At 39.5% G+C, this 19813-nt stretch overlaps 1 protein-coding gene across 1 annotated transcript; it reads left to right on the top strand.

The window, feature by feature from the left end:
• Nucleotides 1-238: 238 nt before the first annotated feature.
• On the top strand, nt 239-4695 carry LOC148021416 (phenylacetaldehyde reductase-like). The gene is made up of 6 exons (XM_087699270.1): nt 239-446; nt 538-704; nt 1733-1921; nt 2904-3066; nt 4179-4368; nt 4478-4695. The coding sequence occupies exons 1-6, from the start codon at nt 308-310 to the stop codon at nt 4632-4634; spliced, it is 1005 nt and encodes a 334-aa protein (XP_087555396.1). The 5' UTR covers nt 239-307; the 3' UTR covers nt 4635-4695.
• Nucleotides 4696-19813: the final 15118 nt, after the last annotated feature.

Raw genomic sequence — 19813 nt, 5'->3', positions numbered from 1 at the left:
GAGAGAGAGAGAGAGAGAGAGAGAGTATACCTCCGACAAATGCAAAGATTCTACTAAAGAAAAGTCCAAAATTTTATTAAAAGGTTTGAAAATATCTAGCCCAAGTAGTGTTCGGGAAGAGGCGGGTTCGCTTCATCTTAAGGCCGGGAGATTTTAAGAGAAAATTCATTTGATTCAATGCGAGGAGGAATTGCTACTTGTGAAAAATACAAGGGAAAAGGATTTAGGCCGGTTCACCTTTAGCATAGAAGGAGAATATCCTTCTCATGATTAAAGTAGAAGAAGGATAAGATCCTTCTAAATATACATGGAAAAGGATGCGTTGAGCAGTAGTGAGCTTATGGCTTGTGTGTGCGTTACGGGAGGTACCGGCTACATCGCAACATGGCTTATCAAGATGTTGCTGGCACGAGGCTATGCTGTTCGAGCTACTGTTCGCGATCCAGGTTTCCCTGCTGCTTTCATAATCACAGTCTGAAGAATGATTCGGTTGGGAGGGGAAACTGCCTTTAAAGAAGACGATGTTTTTGATTGCAGGAAATCAACAGAAAACAGCTCACCTTTGGAATCTTCCGAAGGCACTTGGGAACCTTGAACTCGTGAAAGCAGACCTCCTGGAAGATGGCTCTTTTGATGCTGCCGTCGATGGTTGTGAAGGAGTCTTTCATGTTGCATCACCAGTTCTTATGACCGCCGAAAATCCAGTAGGACTCTCAATCCTGCATCAATGGCAATTTTAACTTCTTTCAATGATTTTGTTAACCAGTGAAGCTTTTTACTCAATGATTTTAATCAATGGCAAATTCTCTGCTGTCATAAGGTGCAAGCCTTTCTTGTCCCTCTATGGTAATTTGTTCAAAAAGTATTCAATGCCTGTCATACAAATGCATGTCTTGGTTATAGAGGTTTAACCCTATGTCAGGTTGATTCTCACAGAAGCCATGATGGACTACATTATTCTACGTTAACGACCACAACAAATTATGCCGTTGCTCTTCCTTTGTAAAAGAAGTTCATGTTTCACAAAGCTACCTCCAATCCTGAATGCTGATACCAGATAGTTGAATAGTGGTTATCATCTCCCCAAAAGGTTTATTTGTTCATCAAATTTTGGAGCAAGAGTAAACCTGAGTCATCTGCTGTAGTGCACCATATAAAACCATGCGAGTGGCCAGATTCTGTTAGAGCATTCTTGTCGTTGTCAGGTTCTGGTAGCACATATTGCCAGTACTGCATTGGGCTGTCCTGCCTTGATATATCCAATATTATAGGATTCTTTCCATTTGATATCTCTAAAGTCCCGTTTGGACATGTGCAAAAAGATGATTAAACCTTTAGCATATGTCCAGCTGCATCAAGCTAGTGGTTTTTGCATACTTTATCCCCACAAGCACATTAGCAGTGTATTGTCTTTAGGATTAATTTCCTAGGAGAGATAAAGCCATACCTTTGTGGATGCAATCCCTCAGACTAATCTCTTGCGAACTGCTCATGGGTGCTCATGGGGCACTGACGCCAGTCTCAATCTTGTAGACTTCAGACCTAGGCTCTCTTTTCTATTTCCTAGGTCACTCCACTTGAAAGAAGAAAACACACCGATCTTCACTTGCTGTATGTAACTAAATGTTTCTGTGATGTCAAGATGCAAGTTTGCAACTGTTTTCACTTTGCTAGGTGTGATAATTGTCCCCCTCCCAAAGAAAATGAGGTGACAAAATGCTCTACTTCTCAGGAAGATCTGATAGCCCCAGCAGTTAAAGGCACGTTAAATGTTCTCAATGCATGCACAAGAGCAAAATCTGTGAAAAGGGTTGTATTGACATCCTCAATGGCAGCAGTGACCATAACTCCAAAGCTTACAGATGATATAATTGTGGATGAGACGTTATGGAGCGATCTGGAGCACTGCAAACAAACAAAGGTAAGGGCCTCAACCTCACAAGAACAGTGAAAATTACAATGTGTTAGTATACATTAATCAGTTTTCTAGTACTAGAGTTTCATAACAAAGAAAGGTCTAGAAAACCTCACTTGTACATTGCAATTTGTTGAGTGTCTTCTTTTCGTTCAGTTTATGGTGTGTTTGACAATGCAGGCTTGCAGCTTTATTTGCCTCCATAGATGTATCCATGATTATGCATAGTTTTGTTACAGAAGGTCAACAACAGAATGTATGGAAGAATGATAGATCAGTTTGCACATAAGAAATTTACTAGTCTACAAACACAAGACCGTACTAGGGTTGACAGAATATATGGCTATCTTAGAGCACTCCAAGTTCCACCATGGGTGGGGCATGCACGTCTATCCTCTCATGGTGTTGATTCTTGAATGCAAGACTTGCTGCAGTATGATGGGAAGTAGGAAATGCTCTTAGAAAGGTTATTTCAGCAGGAAGACAAACAAGGTCTCCCGCGTGGTCAGTCCATCGATCAGTATGACAGGCCAGGTTTGTACAGGCTCTGCGTGGTTGACAGGCCCAGAGAGACTCCATAGCTAATGCACCACAAGGGTATGCAATATCAGGGCAATTATAGCGCTGCCTGATAACATGCTTGTGTTAGGGTGCAATGTACATAGATGTAAACATAAGAGCACATACCATGTCTCCTGGGTGAGAACCAAACACATGCTACCCTCACTGCTGAGAATATGCTATGATGTGCATTAATTTGTTTGAGATTCATGGAAAGTCTGATGACCAAACTACACCCATTGTTTTCCACAATTGAGATGAGTTCCATTACTATGAAGACCATAACAATTTTGTAGAGGATGTCATTTGGTTTTGCCATCTTTCCATACTCTTTTTCGTAACGTGCTCTATGTGGTCTTCATATGATAACCTCACATCTTTATATTTATGTGATTAAAATGTCATTTTTTAAATGTGTTTGGAGTAGATTTGGTACGTTCTTTCCAAGGTTTTAGCCGAACAGATGGCATGGTCATTTGCTAAAGAACACAAGTTAGACCTCGTGGCAATAAATCCCGGTCTTGTTGTTGGACCTAAATTGCAACCACATGTTGATGTGGGTTCAGAAACTATCTTGGACATATTCAGTGGTAGGTCTATTTTATATCCACAAAATTTCCACTCAAAAATCTGTTTTTCTCTATGTATGTGTGTGTGTGCACGTGCGTGGGTGGGCAGGTAGGTGGGTGGCTGGGTGGGTGTGCATGCATATAGTTCATGCATGCATGCATGCAAGATTTCAACTTAAAATGTAAGTCTAATTGATTTGCCATATCCATTGTTGAGTATCCCATGAAAGGAAAAAAAATATTCTCTCTTGTTGAAAGGCATTTTTACGAGTTGCATGCTATGTGCATTATGGATAAATAGTAGCACATCTAGTGTATCATTGGGTCAACTCAATTCATAAGTAACACCTTAGTTAGGCATAGTAATTAGTGCTAAGCTTATGGCTAAATTCAACTAGTTGCTTCTTTGATGAAATGCATGCAAAATACAAGAAGACCAACTTTTTCCTCTGCTGTTTCCATTCCGTTTTCATTTTTAAGGGGGGAATTGGGGTGAGAATGTGCGCTTGACAATGTTGTGCCATAAATTTTTTAACTTTTGATTACTACATTGGTTTTCTTAAAGGGTTGATGATATATAGAGGTCAAAAGATGTTGCATGCTTATCAATGTTGAGTGATTCAAGGTAACAGAGAAACCATAAGTTGTTCTGGAACAATTTGGAATATAGGTTTTGGAGATTCAAATGCCAATTATGTTTTTGGAGCCTAGATTTGCATGTTGCAGTTATCTCCAACAAAAACCTAAGTTGTGCATAGTGGTTGTTTCATTGATGTTCATGCAGTTTGATGATTGTTTGTTGTCACGTGGTTTTTTGGTTGATTCATGAGTAGTGCTTGTAGCCCATTTAAAGTACAAGTTAATGTTTTAACTTTGATACCATATACTAAAGCAACATGCATGTATGTATACTTATACTCTTGGATTGTTGATGTATTGTTGTCGTGGTTTGAGAGGGTTGGTCTCTTCCATTTCTTCACCTTCTTTTCTAAGAACCCTTTCCCTTTCTCATGTCTTTCTAGAGTTTAGAGTTGGAGTTTGAAATGTTGGTGCTACTATTCCTGTTGTTATTTTTACTAGCTGCTTAAATAATTTGCTTAAGCTTCTAATGGTTTTTTTTTTTGGATTTTTAGGCACTCACAATATCTTTAAGACTATCACTATAGGATGGGTGGATGTAAGAGATGTGGTTGAAGCCCACATTTTGGCTTATGAAGTTCCCACGGCCTCTGGAAGGTTCATTTGTGTAGGCAAAGTTCTTACATATGCAATGTTGTTGAATTTGATCCAACAAGTTTGTCCAGAATTTTCAAAATTATCCAAGTTAGTTGCTTTATCTATCCACCAAAACCTTTTCTCAGTTTGTTTCACATTGGTTTCAGATTTAGAACAAATCAATGCATATTAATACTTGAATTCTAATTCTTAACAGACATGTACACGAACCAATACCAGAAATGACCTTGTTCAAGGTTTCTACTGAAAAGCTAGAAGGACTTGGATTTAAGTTTAGATCTATTGAGGATGCAATCAAAGATTGTATTGATTTCCTCAAAGAAGAAAAGCTTTTAAATCTTGAGCCATTTTGATATATGTAACAGTTTTGTCCAAACACACTTTCTTTGAAATTTACCCTAGATTTACTTGGCATGGACAATTGCAATTTTTGTCTCATCATAGTTGTGAGATTAAGGTAGATGATATTGTCTTCAATATCTTGCTTGTCTTATGAAGTATGATTCGTTTAACTAGATGCATGAGAAATGATGAAATAACCAAACAATTATATACTAGGGATAAAAAAATCTCCCTAGCGTTTCTATACTTTCCTACATGGGAGTACCATTGCCAATTTCAACTCTAGATTTTCATTTTGTCTTGTGTTAAGGTTTCAAACCCAGTCATATTTATATTGTTCACAACCTTTGGGTGTGTAAAGAAGCATATGACACTATATCAAATTGTTGAAAGTGGTATTCATTGCCATTTAACAACTAATTAGCCAATTGCATGACCACTTTGGTAATTATTCCATGATGAAATATACATTTAAAAACATTATTTTGTCTATATTAATTTGATTGAGAAACTTGTTCTAGTTTCATCTCTACTCCATCTTAAACTACCAATTTAGTGCTTTGTGTAGGCAACCACATTGTACTCTATATTGCGTCTATTAGTGTCATAGTCTACTATCTCATCTTTTGAGGCTTCTTTTTTGGATTCATTATTGGAGTCCTCTAGTTCTTCGTATGAACTCTTATCACTAGACAACCCTATTAATTGTTTTAGATCTGAACTGGCCATATGTGCACAATTATATTAGAAACTTAGGTCATGTACCTTGGTCCAATTCCACTCAAAAGCTTTCGAGAGCTCTTCTAAGGGTTCAAGGTTGGCTAGGGTAGTTTTCAACCTCCCTTTTAGGAACTCTAAGGCTTCAACTTAATGCACACTTAATACGAGATGTCTTGTAGGCCATTCCTTTTATCTTAATCTCCTACAAGGATCTCATAATGTAAATGTGAATTTTGGGACATTGCTCTAAATTTTGCTTGATTTTCAATCATTGTTTCTTCTTGAGCTTTTATACTCAACTTTTGACTAGCTTACTTATACTCATTCTTGTTCATGCTAGGGCTAGAAGCATAGGCATCTAGTCTCATGCATATATTGGATAAGCAATAGACTTGTTGACTAGCCTAGTGTTCAAGAGGGAGCATTGAAAATCCCTTTTGAGTACCTTAGAGATCATATCTAGATATACACTTGCCTTTGAGGTGTCCACCTCTATTCTAATCGCATTATCTAATCTTGAAAGAAACTAAATCAACTTCCTAGTCTTCTATCAATTTTCGCATTTCTCATCCATGGTCTTCATAACAAGAAGTTGTGGTCCACTCTCTTCGTAAGTACAAAGTTGATTGGTAATTGTCTCCTATCTAGACTAGTTAGTCCTTGAGGTCTCCTACATGTTTGAATAGCATGCGTGTCGCCTCCTTCCCATAAGGTTTTTGCTCCTAAGGATCCAAGAATTTTGTTAGGTGTAACCATGCTAAGCTATGGTTCCTACATGTTAACTTCAACTAGTGCTTCTTTAGGTTCTTTCTATCCATGCCTTGAAGTTTCTCTAGGACATCTGATTTCCATCGTTAGTATTCCAAAGGACTCAATTATACTTGGGGAGGCTAGTATTGCTATTATGCATGAGTCTATTTCTTTAGATTCGTTGGCTTTGGCTCTTCCCAAAATATGGCCTTCCCTCTAGTGAGATGTTGCCAACATTTCTTCTTTGATTAGTGGGGTGAACATGGGTTCCTCAAAGGTTCTTGATCTTGTTGTGGCAGCTAATGGTATAGTGCTAGACATTCCTAAGGCACTTTAGTGCCAACTCCATCTCTTGGCCTTAAAGATCCAACTAGGATTTCTTGACCCGATCTTTCACCTTGTCAATCATCTCCATTGGGATCAAGGTAGTCTCCTACTTCACACTTTTAGGTTTTAAGTTTGAGGTACAATGATTGCACTTAGGACCTTCACTCTTCAAAAGGATTTTAGCTACTTCCTTCTCAATTTGTGATCTTGTCATGACATGCAAAGGTATTACACTTGGATCCTCATCTATGTCTTGGAGGTGTCTATCTCTATTCTAACTACAGGGACATTCTACATTCCTTGATTCTAGATGCATGATAAGTTTTTCTATGTACCTATGGGTGAACATTGTTGTGGTAGACCATTTACTATTCTTTTTTATTTATAGTTTCACTTGAATGTGTATTGTAGAGTATTATAGGTATATATTTCTCAAGCTATGGAGTTACGCTAGCAATGCCAAGGGCAATGGTAAACTTGGTGGGTTTCTATTAATTTTAGAGATTAATGCAATGAAGGTAAGGTGTTCCATAATTGACCCCTTTACCCTAAACAAAGATTATTTTATTGAAGGGGATCAAGATGTGAACCTTGGAGTTGGTCTATTGAAGGGGATCATGCCTCCTCTTTAATCTTATGAATGCAAAGAAAAAGAGAATGCAATCATAAGGCACTATGTCACTAGCATTCTCAATCTCTATAAGAGAATACTTATAACAGAAAATCCATCCACATAGAAAGTTGTGGCTATTTTTTTCATCAACATCATCAAGGATAAGAAGTTGTATAGGGCTATAGTTGGAAACTCAACCTTGGATAGATCGAAGCTAAGTGGGTTATTGGAAAGGTACAAAAACAAAGTAAATTTTCAAAGTTTTGCATTATCAGCCTTTAGAGCAATAGAGGGAAGGAGAAGGAATCAAATTTGTAGCAAAGGACATTGTAGATCTTAAGCAAGAAATGATGAAGCCAATAAAGAGTCTAAAACCTAGGTTGACTTAAATTGTGTGATTTGCATGATTACCTTATAATAAGTAGTTTAGTAAGCCCAAAGTGCCTCATATAAACACTCATCCCAATCTTGTCAATAAGAAGCCATTGTTTTTGTCAAAGTACCAAAACAATTCTAAATTAAATCTCATGCTTTGCACAATTACCTTGTAAGCAGTTTAGTAAGCCCAAAGTGCCACATATAAACACTCATCCCACTCTTGTCTATGAGAAGAGACCATTTTGGTCAAAATACCATAGATAATTCTATTGTCACTTCTTCTTGTTCATTAGCTCAAGATTAATAAGGCATTGATATTTCATGCTTAATGTTATATAGTTCAATAAGTTTGCTAATCAAACCATTCAAGAAATGGGACCCTCTATTGCTTACTAATTCAAGTGGGCATCCAAATCACATTATAACATTTTCATACATAACTTTAGCTAATCAATAGCCTGATCTGTTTTGAGTGCTTTTAGTTTCACTTGCTTTGTTATATACTCAGTACAAACTAGGATATAGCAATTTGGATCTATATCTAGTGGTTGGATCAATTGGACCCATGAAATCAATTTCTCATTTCTCAAAAGGCACTAATACCAATATGGGTGTCAAATTTATAGCAAAACTTTTAGCAGGTTTGGCATACATCACATTTTCTACAATAGGAATAAGTATCTTTTGAACAAAGAAGGCCACTAATAACCAACTAGCAAAACTTTTCATGTTAATTCGTCAACGAAATGCCCACTACAAGCCTCATAGTGTAGCACCTTTAGAACTATTGGGCTTTATACTCTATGCACATATCCTCTCTTGGAAAGAATTTAGACAAATAACGTACTAATAATCCATAAGAGCATGCTTGCATCAATATTTGTATTTTCCTTTATTTATCAACTCTAGTTGGATACTGTGTTGTACTAAAAAATTAGCAATATCCACATACCATGGAACTTGTGTCTCCATAGCAAAGAGTGATATGTTAGGAAAATCATCTTCAATGCCTTGTTCCTTATTATCAGATGTTAATAAACATGAAAGACAATTTGCTAAAGCATGAGTTTTTTTGGTTAGGTAACTATTTGAAAATCAAACCCTTGAAATAATGACATCCATCAAATCCCTTGTCTTAAAAGTTCTACTCTATTAAGCAAACACTTTAGGGCTTCATGGTTTGCATGTATAATAAATTTATTAGCCAATAAATAGCGGCAAAGTTTTTCTACAGAAGCAAAGACCATTGATAAGCATTACTTCTTCATAGTAGTATAATTTCATTCTACATCACTTAAATTTCTACTTGCATAGTAAATAGGATGATCCACCTTGTTATCATCCTTTGACATAAAGCCACTCATACTGTGTACATAGATGCATCCACATGGACATAAAATTCCCTTTTCTAGTTAGGTGGTGCAAGAATTGGTCTGTCGATTAATTTTGTTTTACAAATTCAAACACTTTCTAGAATTCATTATCCTCATAAGGGTTATCCTTCCTCAATAGATTTGTTAATGGTGATGCCACCTTTGCAAAATCTGGGATAATCATTGATAATATTTTAGATACCCTAAAAACCCTTGCAATTGCTTAATATTTGTTGGCCATGTAAGTGCAACAAATTTTTAAGGATCCATTGCAATCCCTTCCTTAGAAACAACATGCCCTAGAGGGTTCCTTTTACAACTCCAAAGACACATTTGTCTTGGTTTAAAGAAATGCCCACTTCAATGCTTCACTTAAACACTTATGATAATAATTGGCACATTTCTTTTTCTTTCCCAAAGACGTATAAATCATCTAGAAATATGTGCATCCATTACTAGAGGAAAATCTTTGATAGACCATGATCATAACTCTTTAGAACATTGTTGGTGTGGTGTGTAGTCCAAAGGGCATTAGTCTATAGGTGAACACACCCCATTTAGTAGTAAATGTGGTCTTTGATTGATCATCAAAATAAATCAATACTTGATTGTATCTAGTAAATTTATTGATAAAGGAATAAAGCTCATGACCAGTGACTTTATCTAGCACTTAATTTGTGAAGGATAATAAAAAATGTTCCTTTTGATTTTTGCTATTGAGTTTCTAATAGCCAGCACAAATATGGATATTTTTGCCATTCTTTTTAGGTATTACAATGATAGCTGATACCCATTCCCACATCTAAGAGCCTTATAATCTCAGCTTTCTGATTTTGCAATAAACATGATTGTTCCTTCATTGGCATTGTCATATTGATTTTGTGCCTACATCTAAATCAATATAGTGTTGATAAAGCTTATCTTTAATGCATTTGACATCTTTATATGACCAAGAAAAGTCCTCAATATGGAATTGCAACCCCTTTTTGAATCTCTCCTACTCACATGCCTCTAACTAAGTTCCTAGGTTTAATTATTTTCATTTTGCCAATTCTATCTTAATTAGCTCTACCTCATGCTCTTCAAAATAAAAAGAAGTTATTCTGTAAGGTTCTATTAATGGAACATTTCAGATATGCCCATGGGAACATTTTCTAATAAACCATGCCTCCCACTAGTCACTTGTGCCTCCTATCTAGCATTTATTGAATTTATTGAAGGTATATCCATAGAAGACACAATGGCTAAATTGCTTTCGAATGGTCAAAGATTTTGAATGTATAAGAATTTTAAACCTTACGTGAAGATCTACTAGTATGGCTTCTCTAATTTTCCTAAATCATCCAATATTTTCCAAATCCTTAATTACATATAGTTTGAATGAGGCTCTAATAGAGCCCTTCATAGCATACTTTTCCACTTTATTGTTGCAAGGATAACATGCATGTGGATTTTGTCGATAATGTCATAAGATGTTATGTACTTTTCTAAACACTCATGATCATTCAAACTCCAATGCTATTGCTAATTTTTAGCTTACAAATTAATGAGTGTAAATATTCATTTTCCTCACCTTAAATTCGACAACCAAGATAGTGTATGATTTGCTTAAACTTTGTAAAAAATTGGAAGAGAGACTCAAGAAAGTCATGCAATCCCAAGTCCAATAAAAGAGGAAGTAATTCAGTTAACAAAAAAGAATTAAAAAGTAAATCAGGCTGCGGAATAGTAGATAGAAACCTTGAACACCTTGCCCAAGTGGTAGTGCAAAAACATGGAGCAAGCCAAAAGGAAGATTTACTAGATGGATGAGTAGAACCCAAAAATTTCATATAGATTAGGAGCAAACTTGACCATAGTAGCACACAAAAGAGATTTAGCTAGTGAAAGACCAAGGGTAATAGAAAACATTATGGAGATACAACAAAAGAGTTTCACCCAAACCTTGACCACAATCTAACTAATCAAACAAAGATGACATTGTTGAGATCAAAAGAAAGATTCAAATTGTAAGAGAAACCATCAAAAGTAACATTGGAGCAATGGTGTCTTGACAAGAGTATAGTTTGCTAAAGGAGAATGCATCCAATAACTTAGAAATGGGGCACTCAAATGAGGACATTAGAGAAGTGGGGATCTTCAACCAAGAAGAGCCACCATTGTCACCTCAACCAATGGATTTGGATGACTAGGAGGAAATGGGAGAATTAGAATTAGTCTCTAAATAGGATTTGACCACACAAGGTTTGCAAGATGAGCCCTCTTCATTAGATTTCAAAGATAACCCTAGGTAGAGGAGGAAACTAGGAAAGAGAGATCTTGGTTGGGAATAGGAAAACCTCAAATGGAGCCTACGGTCTTCACCTTCAACTTCTCAAAGAAGCTCCAATGGTGCTTCCACTAGAAGTTATTGAGCATATCATAGAAGTAGATATAACAATCAAGAAGCTCCAATGGTGCTTCCACTAGAAGTTATTGAACATATAATAGAAGTAGGTATAGCACTCAAGAAAAGGTGGCTTCACTAGAAGATGCAAGATCCAAGGTCACTACTACATGAGTAAGAAGGATATTGGCTTGATAAAGTTTTTGAAGTGCCCAAAGAAGTGTATGGAGGACCATTTGAGTGGTGGAAGAACATAGTAGATACTAATTAAAAGGCTTGGATTACTTTTTCTAGTGCTACTGCATTGGTAAGAAGAGATCCCACTTGCCTTCCTTACCCTTGGATGCATGGAGTGGATTACGATGCAGAGAAGTACATCATAGTTGGTTTCCCACTTATCTTTAATGTTAATATCCTAAGGGAGGAAGATTGCCTCAAATTTCAAGAGCCGGACATGGTTTCCTCCCTTGAGAGCTTTATGACCACTTAGACCTAACCTTCATCACCAATTGGAATTATCTAAGGTTACTTATCATCCTACTCAACCAACAATGAGCATTGGAAGAAGGTCTCCACCCCTTATTCTCTAATGTGAATGTAAGAATTGACAAGTATGCAATGGATAGGCTAATTCTTCATGCCATTATGTTGCATGCTTATGGCCTTAACTTGATAGAGGACATGAACGAGATTTAGTTCACAAGCTATAACCACCCTTTCTTGTCCACTACTCCACTAACTAGATTGGCCATAAATTGTTACCTCATGAGAGTGAGGCCTACATGGAACAATTGTTGAGACCACTTATCCAATACTTGTAAGAAAAGGAGGAGCACTAGAGTAACTAAACAAAAATAAAATGGAAAATTTAAGAAAAAAAATAAAAACAAAAAAGAGAGCAAAATCTCCACCCTTAGTATAGGAGTATGCACAAGCTTTGCACTTAGGGGTCCTCAAGTTGGACATGCTCATCAATGGTTTTGATCATCTAGCTCCATCTCCAACCCCTAGCAACTTTCCCCCATATACCATTTAAGGTCCTCATGGGCAAGACAATGCAAAAAATTGGTAGATTTGTCACCCTAAATGCCACTACACAATATCACATTAGTAACTTGCACTGATTGATTGGTAGACTTGTCATTCCATTGATGTTCCAAATATTTCACCTAGTGCCGTTGGATTGGTACTCTATAGTGAGGGGAGTAATGTTAACTATTTTAGAGGTTGGCTACAATAGCAAAAATAAAAAACTAGTGGGTGTGCAAGGGATCCAATCAAAAGGCAAAGCTATAATAAGGACCAAGATAGTAAGAACTACATGACAATACGTTCAAATTTTCAAATACACTTCAGAAAAGATAAACAGTAGGGCATGCCAAAAATAGTGAGAAAAAAAGTGAAGGTGCATATGAAGTCTAAAAGTGCCTAGGGACACTCTAGTAGTAAAAAGTAGCAAAAAAGCAATTATGGAAATTTAAAAAGTAACCATCGCTAAAATTAGCAAGAAATAACTGTAAGGTCAAAACGCAACATGGAGGCATTGAAAGCACACTAACTACACCTAGGTGATGAGAACTGAAGCTAAAGTGAAATAAATCTTTAACTTATAAAAAGCTAGAACTAGCTCGAAGACATCAATCACTCCAGGATAATTCAAAGAATTAAAGCTAATGTCCAAGATCTTATTATAAAATCAATTTTAAGTGTCGATCTTACACATACCATGCAAGTTGTAAAGTAATAATTGCACATAGGAAAAAGTGTCATGCGTGTGTGAGTCAATAAAGTTGAAGCTAGGCATGAGGAAGAGGTTAATGATCCTATAGTCCTATGCAATAGAGTAGTTAACCACAGCTACCCAAGAATTTATGGACTTCCCCATATGTGAAAAACCCAATCTCTCTTTAAAGTGAGATATCAATCAAAGAAATCATTCTTGTAGTTGCAAAATCAATGTAACTTTTCTATACCTTCCACCATCTTTGTTGCTTCTCTATGAACATTGTAGAGACGAGCTCAGGCTCAACCACCAAGACCCACGGACTGCTTATTCTTTCAAGCATTTCAAGCAAACACCTATGGCTATCTCTAACCTAGCCGATGCACCTTCGATCCTATCGAGGTGTAGTGAGCTTACCTTGATGCCCAAACGAGTTGCCTCCTCCCTCAAGCACACCGGTAGCTCCACGATTCATGATGAGAGATCAAGCAACCTCAAGCCTCCACCTTCAAGCTCCATCCTCCATGGCCGCATGCAAGAAGAGAAGAGAAGAGAAGAGAAGAAGAGAAGAGAGGAGATGATGGAGAGCTTCTTTGCCTTGATCCCTCACCCTCACACTCTCACACTCCCTCTCTCAAGTGCACACAAGCAAGCAAGAAGGAGAGAAGAAGAGAAAAAGACGAGCCCACTTTGCCACACACCAAAGAATGAGCTCCTCATTCACTTTTCAACTTTATATACAAAACCCTAAATCCCTCTTGGGCCGTCATCCCCTTTTTACATGGTCGTGGCCTAGGCCCTCTTTCCCATTGTCCTCCTATCTTCCTAGTTCCCTTTCTACCGCCCAATTGACCTTTACAATTTGCATAGGAGGGAGCTTGGCACTCTTTTACAAAGAATTTTAGAGGCGCCTTGCATTTAAAAATGTGTTTTTGCCTTTGACTCAGCTTTTGAGGCTGCCCTTGGACTTTCAGTTATTTCTCTTTGTTAACCCCAACACGAAGAAAGCAAAAGAAAGAGGAAAAGACGCAAGACAAAGGCGGAAAAAAGGTAGCCCGATTGAAGAAAGAAAAGGAGAAAAGGCCAAAAGCGCAAGGGCAACCTTAAAAGTCCAAGGCAAAGGCAAAAGGGGAAAGGCACATTTTAAAATAAAAAGGTGCACCCTGAAATCTTGTAAAAGAGCGCCGGCACAGGCTCTCACCCGTGCAATTTGTAAATGTAGACGGGCGGTGGATAGAAAGCTAGGAAGGTAGAAGGACAATGGGAAAAAGGGCCTAGGCTATGGCCGGCCATGTAAAAAGGGGAAAAGGGGATGACCGCCCAAAAGGGATTTAGGGTTTTGTATATAAAGTTGAAAAGTGAATGAGAAGCTCATTCTTGTGTGTGGCCAAAAGTAGCTCTCTTCTTCTTCTTCTTCTTCTTGTTCTTGCTTGCTTGAGCTTGTGCTTGAGAGAGGGAGTGTGAGAGTGTGAGAGAGTGAGTGTGTGAGGGTGAGGGACCGAGGAGGAGAAGCTCTCCATCGTCTCCTCTCTTTTTCTCTTCTCTTCTCTTCTCTTGTCTTGCTCGCGGCAGTGGAGCTTGGAGCGTGGAGCTTGAGGATGGAGCTTGCTTGAAGCTTGCACTTGGATCGTGGAGCTACAGGAGTGCGTGGGAGAGGAGGTAACTCGAACGGCATCAAGGTAAGCTCACTACACCCATAGATATGGATGGCGCATCGGCTATGTGAGAGGTAGCCATTAGTGCTCGGCTTGGAACGCTTGAAACAATAAGCGGTCCGAGGGTCTTGGCGGTTGAGTGAAAGCTCCCACATTTTGGTTCCGTTGCCGGGACAAACGGATTCAAGCCTTGAGTGCTTGCGTGCTTCGAATCGAGCATTGGAGTAGGGTTTCCCCCGAACCGGTGCTTGAGGTAGATAGGTAGGAAGCGAGGGGGTTGAAGAGGGTATTCGATCTCCTTGGCAAGTAGGTGTTTTGCTTTCTTGAGATTTATATTATGAGATGGAGTAGTGTAGGTATTTACTTTGTGTTTTGGATGCATTTAGGATAGGAAAAAACAAAGAAAAAAAAATAAAACAGTAGGGTTTTTTGTTGCTGTATAATAGGCTAAAACAGGGAAACAGGGGACCAGATTCAAGTTTCTGAGTGAGACAGGGACAGGGAACTAGCTGTGAGGTTCTGCAGTGCCGGGAAAGGACCTTAAGAGGCCTGGGAGGCCAGGACAGACCTCAGTTCCTTGGTTTGCCTTGTGAGAGAGAGAGAGAGAGAGAACTTCTGGTTCACAGGACGAGGAAGCGCTACCCCGATCTCTAGGCACCGGTGATTCGTGCTACTCCAGGTGAGTCTGGTGTTTTCCAACAAGTGTCCTAATCAGATCTAGGAAGTCTGTGGTGATTGTGTGCAGCAGGCAGTGAGGAGGGATCAAATGCGTGGGAATCGCGCCCGCCCTTGGCCCAGTCGGACCAACTTGCAGTGGTCCGATTCCCAGAATCGGACCACTCGAGTCCTGGAGTCGGACCGCCGTGTGATTCCCAGAATCGAACTAGCCCGATCGGATGTGCCACATGGCAGTCGGACCACTCAGATTCGGACCAACCCATCCGACTCGGACACTCGGACCAACCCGTCCGATTTTGAGAAATTGGACGCTCGGACCAACCTGTCCGACTCGGACACTCAGACCAATCCATAATCGGACCACTCAGAATCAGACCAGGTCATCCGAGCCCCAGAATCGGATCATGTCAGAATCGGACCAGCCAGAATCGGACCACCCTGTCCAATCCGATTCCCAGAATCGGACCACGTTGAAAATCAGACCACTTTTTGATCCGACTCCCAGAATTGGACGTGATCAAAATCGGACCACTAGGCTGATCGGACCAACCTAAAATCAGACGTCTGATTCTGATAATCGGACTCCTGAAAATCGGACATCTTAGAATCGGACAAAAAAGTGTCAAAATTGGACAGGTATCTAGAACACAAATTTTGACACATCTAAACCTCGAGATTGACCTCAAAGGCTACATAGAGCTAAAGGCACATCACAGATCCTCACTAGGCTAGAATTCAGAGTACGTAGTTCAAAATTTGGCTATAAACGGTCCTCCAAATTGCATATGGCACCTACCGTAACAGCCTTGCGGGCCGGGGGGGACTGCCCCCCCCGAATCCCCGCAGAGAGGGCTCTGCCCCCTCCGCGCCTCCCCCAAGTAGGTTGGAGAGAAAATGCGTGCAGTGACAGGTCTTTCAAATTGGACCCTAGTGAAGTAATGGCTCTACACCAGCATGGAGTCTCACTTGCAATAGAGCAATCAAAAGCCCATACCCGAACCGAGAGAAATAGAGACCCTAGAACATCAATGGGCCAATCTAGCCATTGATCCGGGTTTTTTACAACCCGGATTATTACTACAAAAATTTGGCCAAAGCCCCCATCAAGAGCTTACCATATCACTTTGGGTTTACTCTTCAAGCACTACGTATGCTACATTGCTTCTTGATTACTATAACTCTAGCAAATGGGGGGAACAAGTTCTTAGAAGGCATGTCAATGTAAAGGGTAAAAGGGATGGTTATCTTAGTGAAGATAAAAATGGATTACACCTAGGAGTTGAGTGAATGCATAGATTTTTTCAAAGGACTAGCCTCCAACTACACATGGGCTCCATCTGCATCACTAAGATTTGGAATCTATTACCATCATTAGAGGAAACCTCACCCTAGCACACAAGTCAATATCCACATCATGATATCATTTGGATCTTGCACAAAAGCTTACAAGCATGGACCCCTTTTGTCACATGCTTATATGTATTTATATACATATGGGGGACTAAAGTCAAAGCAACTTTTAGAAGCCATTTTTTATAATCTCAATAACTCCCAAGAAAAAGTGAATTTCAAGAAAATTCTCGCGTAGGCCAATCGGTTTCGACCTGGTCTACAAAGTTGCAAAAGAAACTTTTTTCAAATTCCTCACGGATTTGAAGTTACGAAGGCGCAGACTGCTGGCTACAAGCAATTTTCTTCTCTCTTTCACAACACCAACTTTCCACTCTATCCTTCTTGTAAATATATTATAATAATGTGCTTTGGGCATCCACCTCTTGTAATCTAGCTCCATTTCTCTATGTTGTCTACCACCACCCTTGGCTTCATGCATGATGACCAAGGTGGGGACTTGTCCCATTCACTATGCTCCATATTTTCAAAGATGCCATACATAATCTAGGATTATGTTAATCAAGAAGATTAGCTTAATCTAATCCCTCATGGAGGCTATATAAAGAGCCCATGGAGAATGAAGGGGGAGGGAAGGACAATGACAAGTCCATGAGAGGACTCTAGAATATTCTCATCTCTTTGAGGTAAGCTATGAGCGAGTTCTTTTATTATGTAGCATAATGGCAAGCTTCCTCTACCTCTTCTCCTATTATCTCCTTCTCTTCTCATCTTCTCATTCCATGTAGCATAATGACAAGCTTCTTCTACCTCTTCTCCTATTATCTCCCTCTCTTCTCATCTTCTCATTCCATGTAGCATAATGGCAAGCTTCTTCTACCTCTTCTCCTCTTGTCTCCCTCTCCTCTCATCTCTCTCTCTTATATTCCAATATGGTGTTTAGCACATATATTCTCTCTTGTAAATTTGTGTCTTGGTTCTCTTGATTCTCTTTGAGAAAAGGGATGTCCTAGCCCATCCTCCCTTTGGCTAGGTGGTGCCCCTCTTTAGTTCTCTTAGTGAGGATTGAAGGTTGGATGGGTAAGAGGCAACCCGTTCATCATTTCAGCCCTCATTTTTGGTGCCCCCGCTGAGGACATTCTCAACCACAATTCTCTACCTCCTTATGTGGAATGATACAACACATGGTGGTGCATCCTCTACAACAAGTTTCCCAAGTGGCTCTTCCTCAACGCCTTCACCAACTATTTTTGAAGCTGGTCAAAGTCCACGACTCCCAGAATTGTCTCCTAAAGAAGCTCAAGAAAGAAAGTATGCCTATCGGATGATGGCACGCATGCGGGTAAAATGTGTTCACTTTAGAAATTCCATTATCTCACAAGGAAAAAAATATGTTGCCATCAATTGCTAGGTTCTCATAATTGTGGTGAGTGTTTTGCAAACAAAGTGAAGGCCCTTCCGAGAGGTCCTAATCTCCAAATCATCAAATCCCTCTCTCTCTCTGGCCTAATCCACATCAAAGGAGGACAACTATGCATGAACGGTGTGGAGTTTTGTAGAAGTGCAAAGTATGGAGACTACCTTCAACTGTTGTTAGCTCGAAGGTTGGGTGTGGTTGAAAAGGTGGCCATCACACCTTATGAAATATATGTCGCCGAGGATGGACACACCAAGGCAAGAACAATCACTGGTGAGCAAATTCTCCATATAGCAAAGTTGGTGGGTTCCAAAAAGAAACACTCTGGGAAAAATCCTTCATAATTCAAGAAAGTGCATTCCCTCTACTCCCTTAAGTAGTCTCCACTCATGAATAATAATAATGGCCCGAATTTCTACACCTTTCACTTTGTACAAAACATTCGAGTTAATGTATGCATTAGTAGGAAGATTTTCTTCTAACAGCGTCTTGTCATATACTTTGGGGCTGAAAGATTAAGGGAGATTCTTGTATCACCAGAACCTATAATCTTCCCAATGCTAGACTACAATGCATCCTTCAATGTACATGTATTTATCCTATTATAATAGTTTCTCATGAATCAGAACGAGTTGTATGGACCTATCCGTCCACTTGCTATGCAAACTGTGCATATTGTAGCTAGCACAAAGCTTAGATTCCAAGGCATTATTAGAAGCATACTGGGGCCTAGACGTCTTGCTGAAATCAATGCATCTATGAACCCATTCATCCTTCCCCTTATAAAATACAACTTAAGTCTAGACGTTTTCATCTTCATACTCTACTAAGGCAACATGGCTTTTCCAAGTTTTTTTGGGCACAAAGGGGAGAAAGCTCTAGACTTTTTGGATGACTTAGAAATGGCATTCCTAGTCACAGGCCGGGATGCTGAAGCAACCAAAGTACGGGCCTTCTCTTTAGTTCTAAAGGGTGATGCTCGAGTGTGGTATCAAGCTCTCCCGGAGGCTACAAGGGGTAATTGGGAGAATCTCAAGACCGAATTCATGCACAAGTACCAAGACACAGAGCCACCTGAAGATATTTGGAGACAGCTCTTAGATCTTCGCCAAACCGTAGCAGGGGAATACCAAACCTATGAAGGCATGTTTATAAAATTGTGGGATAAATGGACAGCCTCTTTAGCTAACGGAGAAAGAGTACTTGATTGCCTTAAGAAAGATTGTTTTCTAGCCGGACTCCATCCTCTACTAAGGGAGAAGGTCAAAGGAAAGTTTCCCACATCCTATGAAGAATCAGTCACTTATGCGAGGGAGAAAGATAGAAAATTGAAGTATCAAGCCCAGCTGAAGGGGAGAGTTGAGCCCATACAGGTTTTACTAACCATGCCAAGGCCTAGAGAAATAGCAGAGGCCCCACCTGAACTAGAGATACCACAGCAAGAGCTCCTACAACGCATTACTAATCAACTTGAAAGCCTTTCGTTAAATTTGGTGCAAGGAGTACGACCCCCTCCCCTCATAAATGAAGGCAATCGAGGTCCAAGAAGACAAGAAAGAGAGTATGTTTGCTATAATTGTGGGGAGACTGGCCATGGTATGTACTTTTGCCCGCATCCCAAGCGTTTTCCAGGAAATGGGTTCCAACCAAGAAGGAGGGGACAACAAGTGACACCACCTAGGGAAAGGTTTGTTTCACCGAATCCAAGGCCTCCACCACCAGTTCAAGTTCTCCAGCATCCTCGACCACTTGCAGAGGTGCCGCCCTTGCCTGTCCAACCGCTAGAGAATCATGATGTTAGGATAATTAGTTTAGATGAG

Source organism: Lygodium microphyllum, chromosome 18 (genome assembly GCF_053477565.2).
Source record: "Lygodium microphyllum isolate KBCC chromosome 18, Lygodium_microphyllum_v1.1.10, whole genome shotgun sequence".
NCBI classification, from domain to species: domain Eukaryota; kingdom Viridiplantae; phylum Streptophyta; class Polypodiopsida; order Schizaeales; family Lygodiaceae; genus Lygodium; species Lygodium microphyllum.
This window is presented reverse-complemented; position numbering and strand designations above follow the sequence as displayed.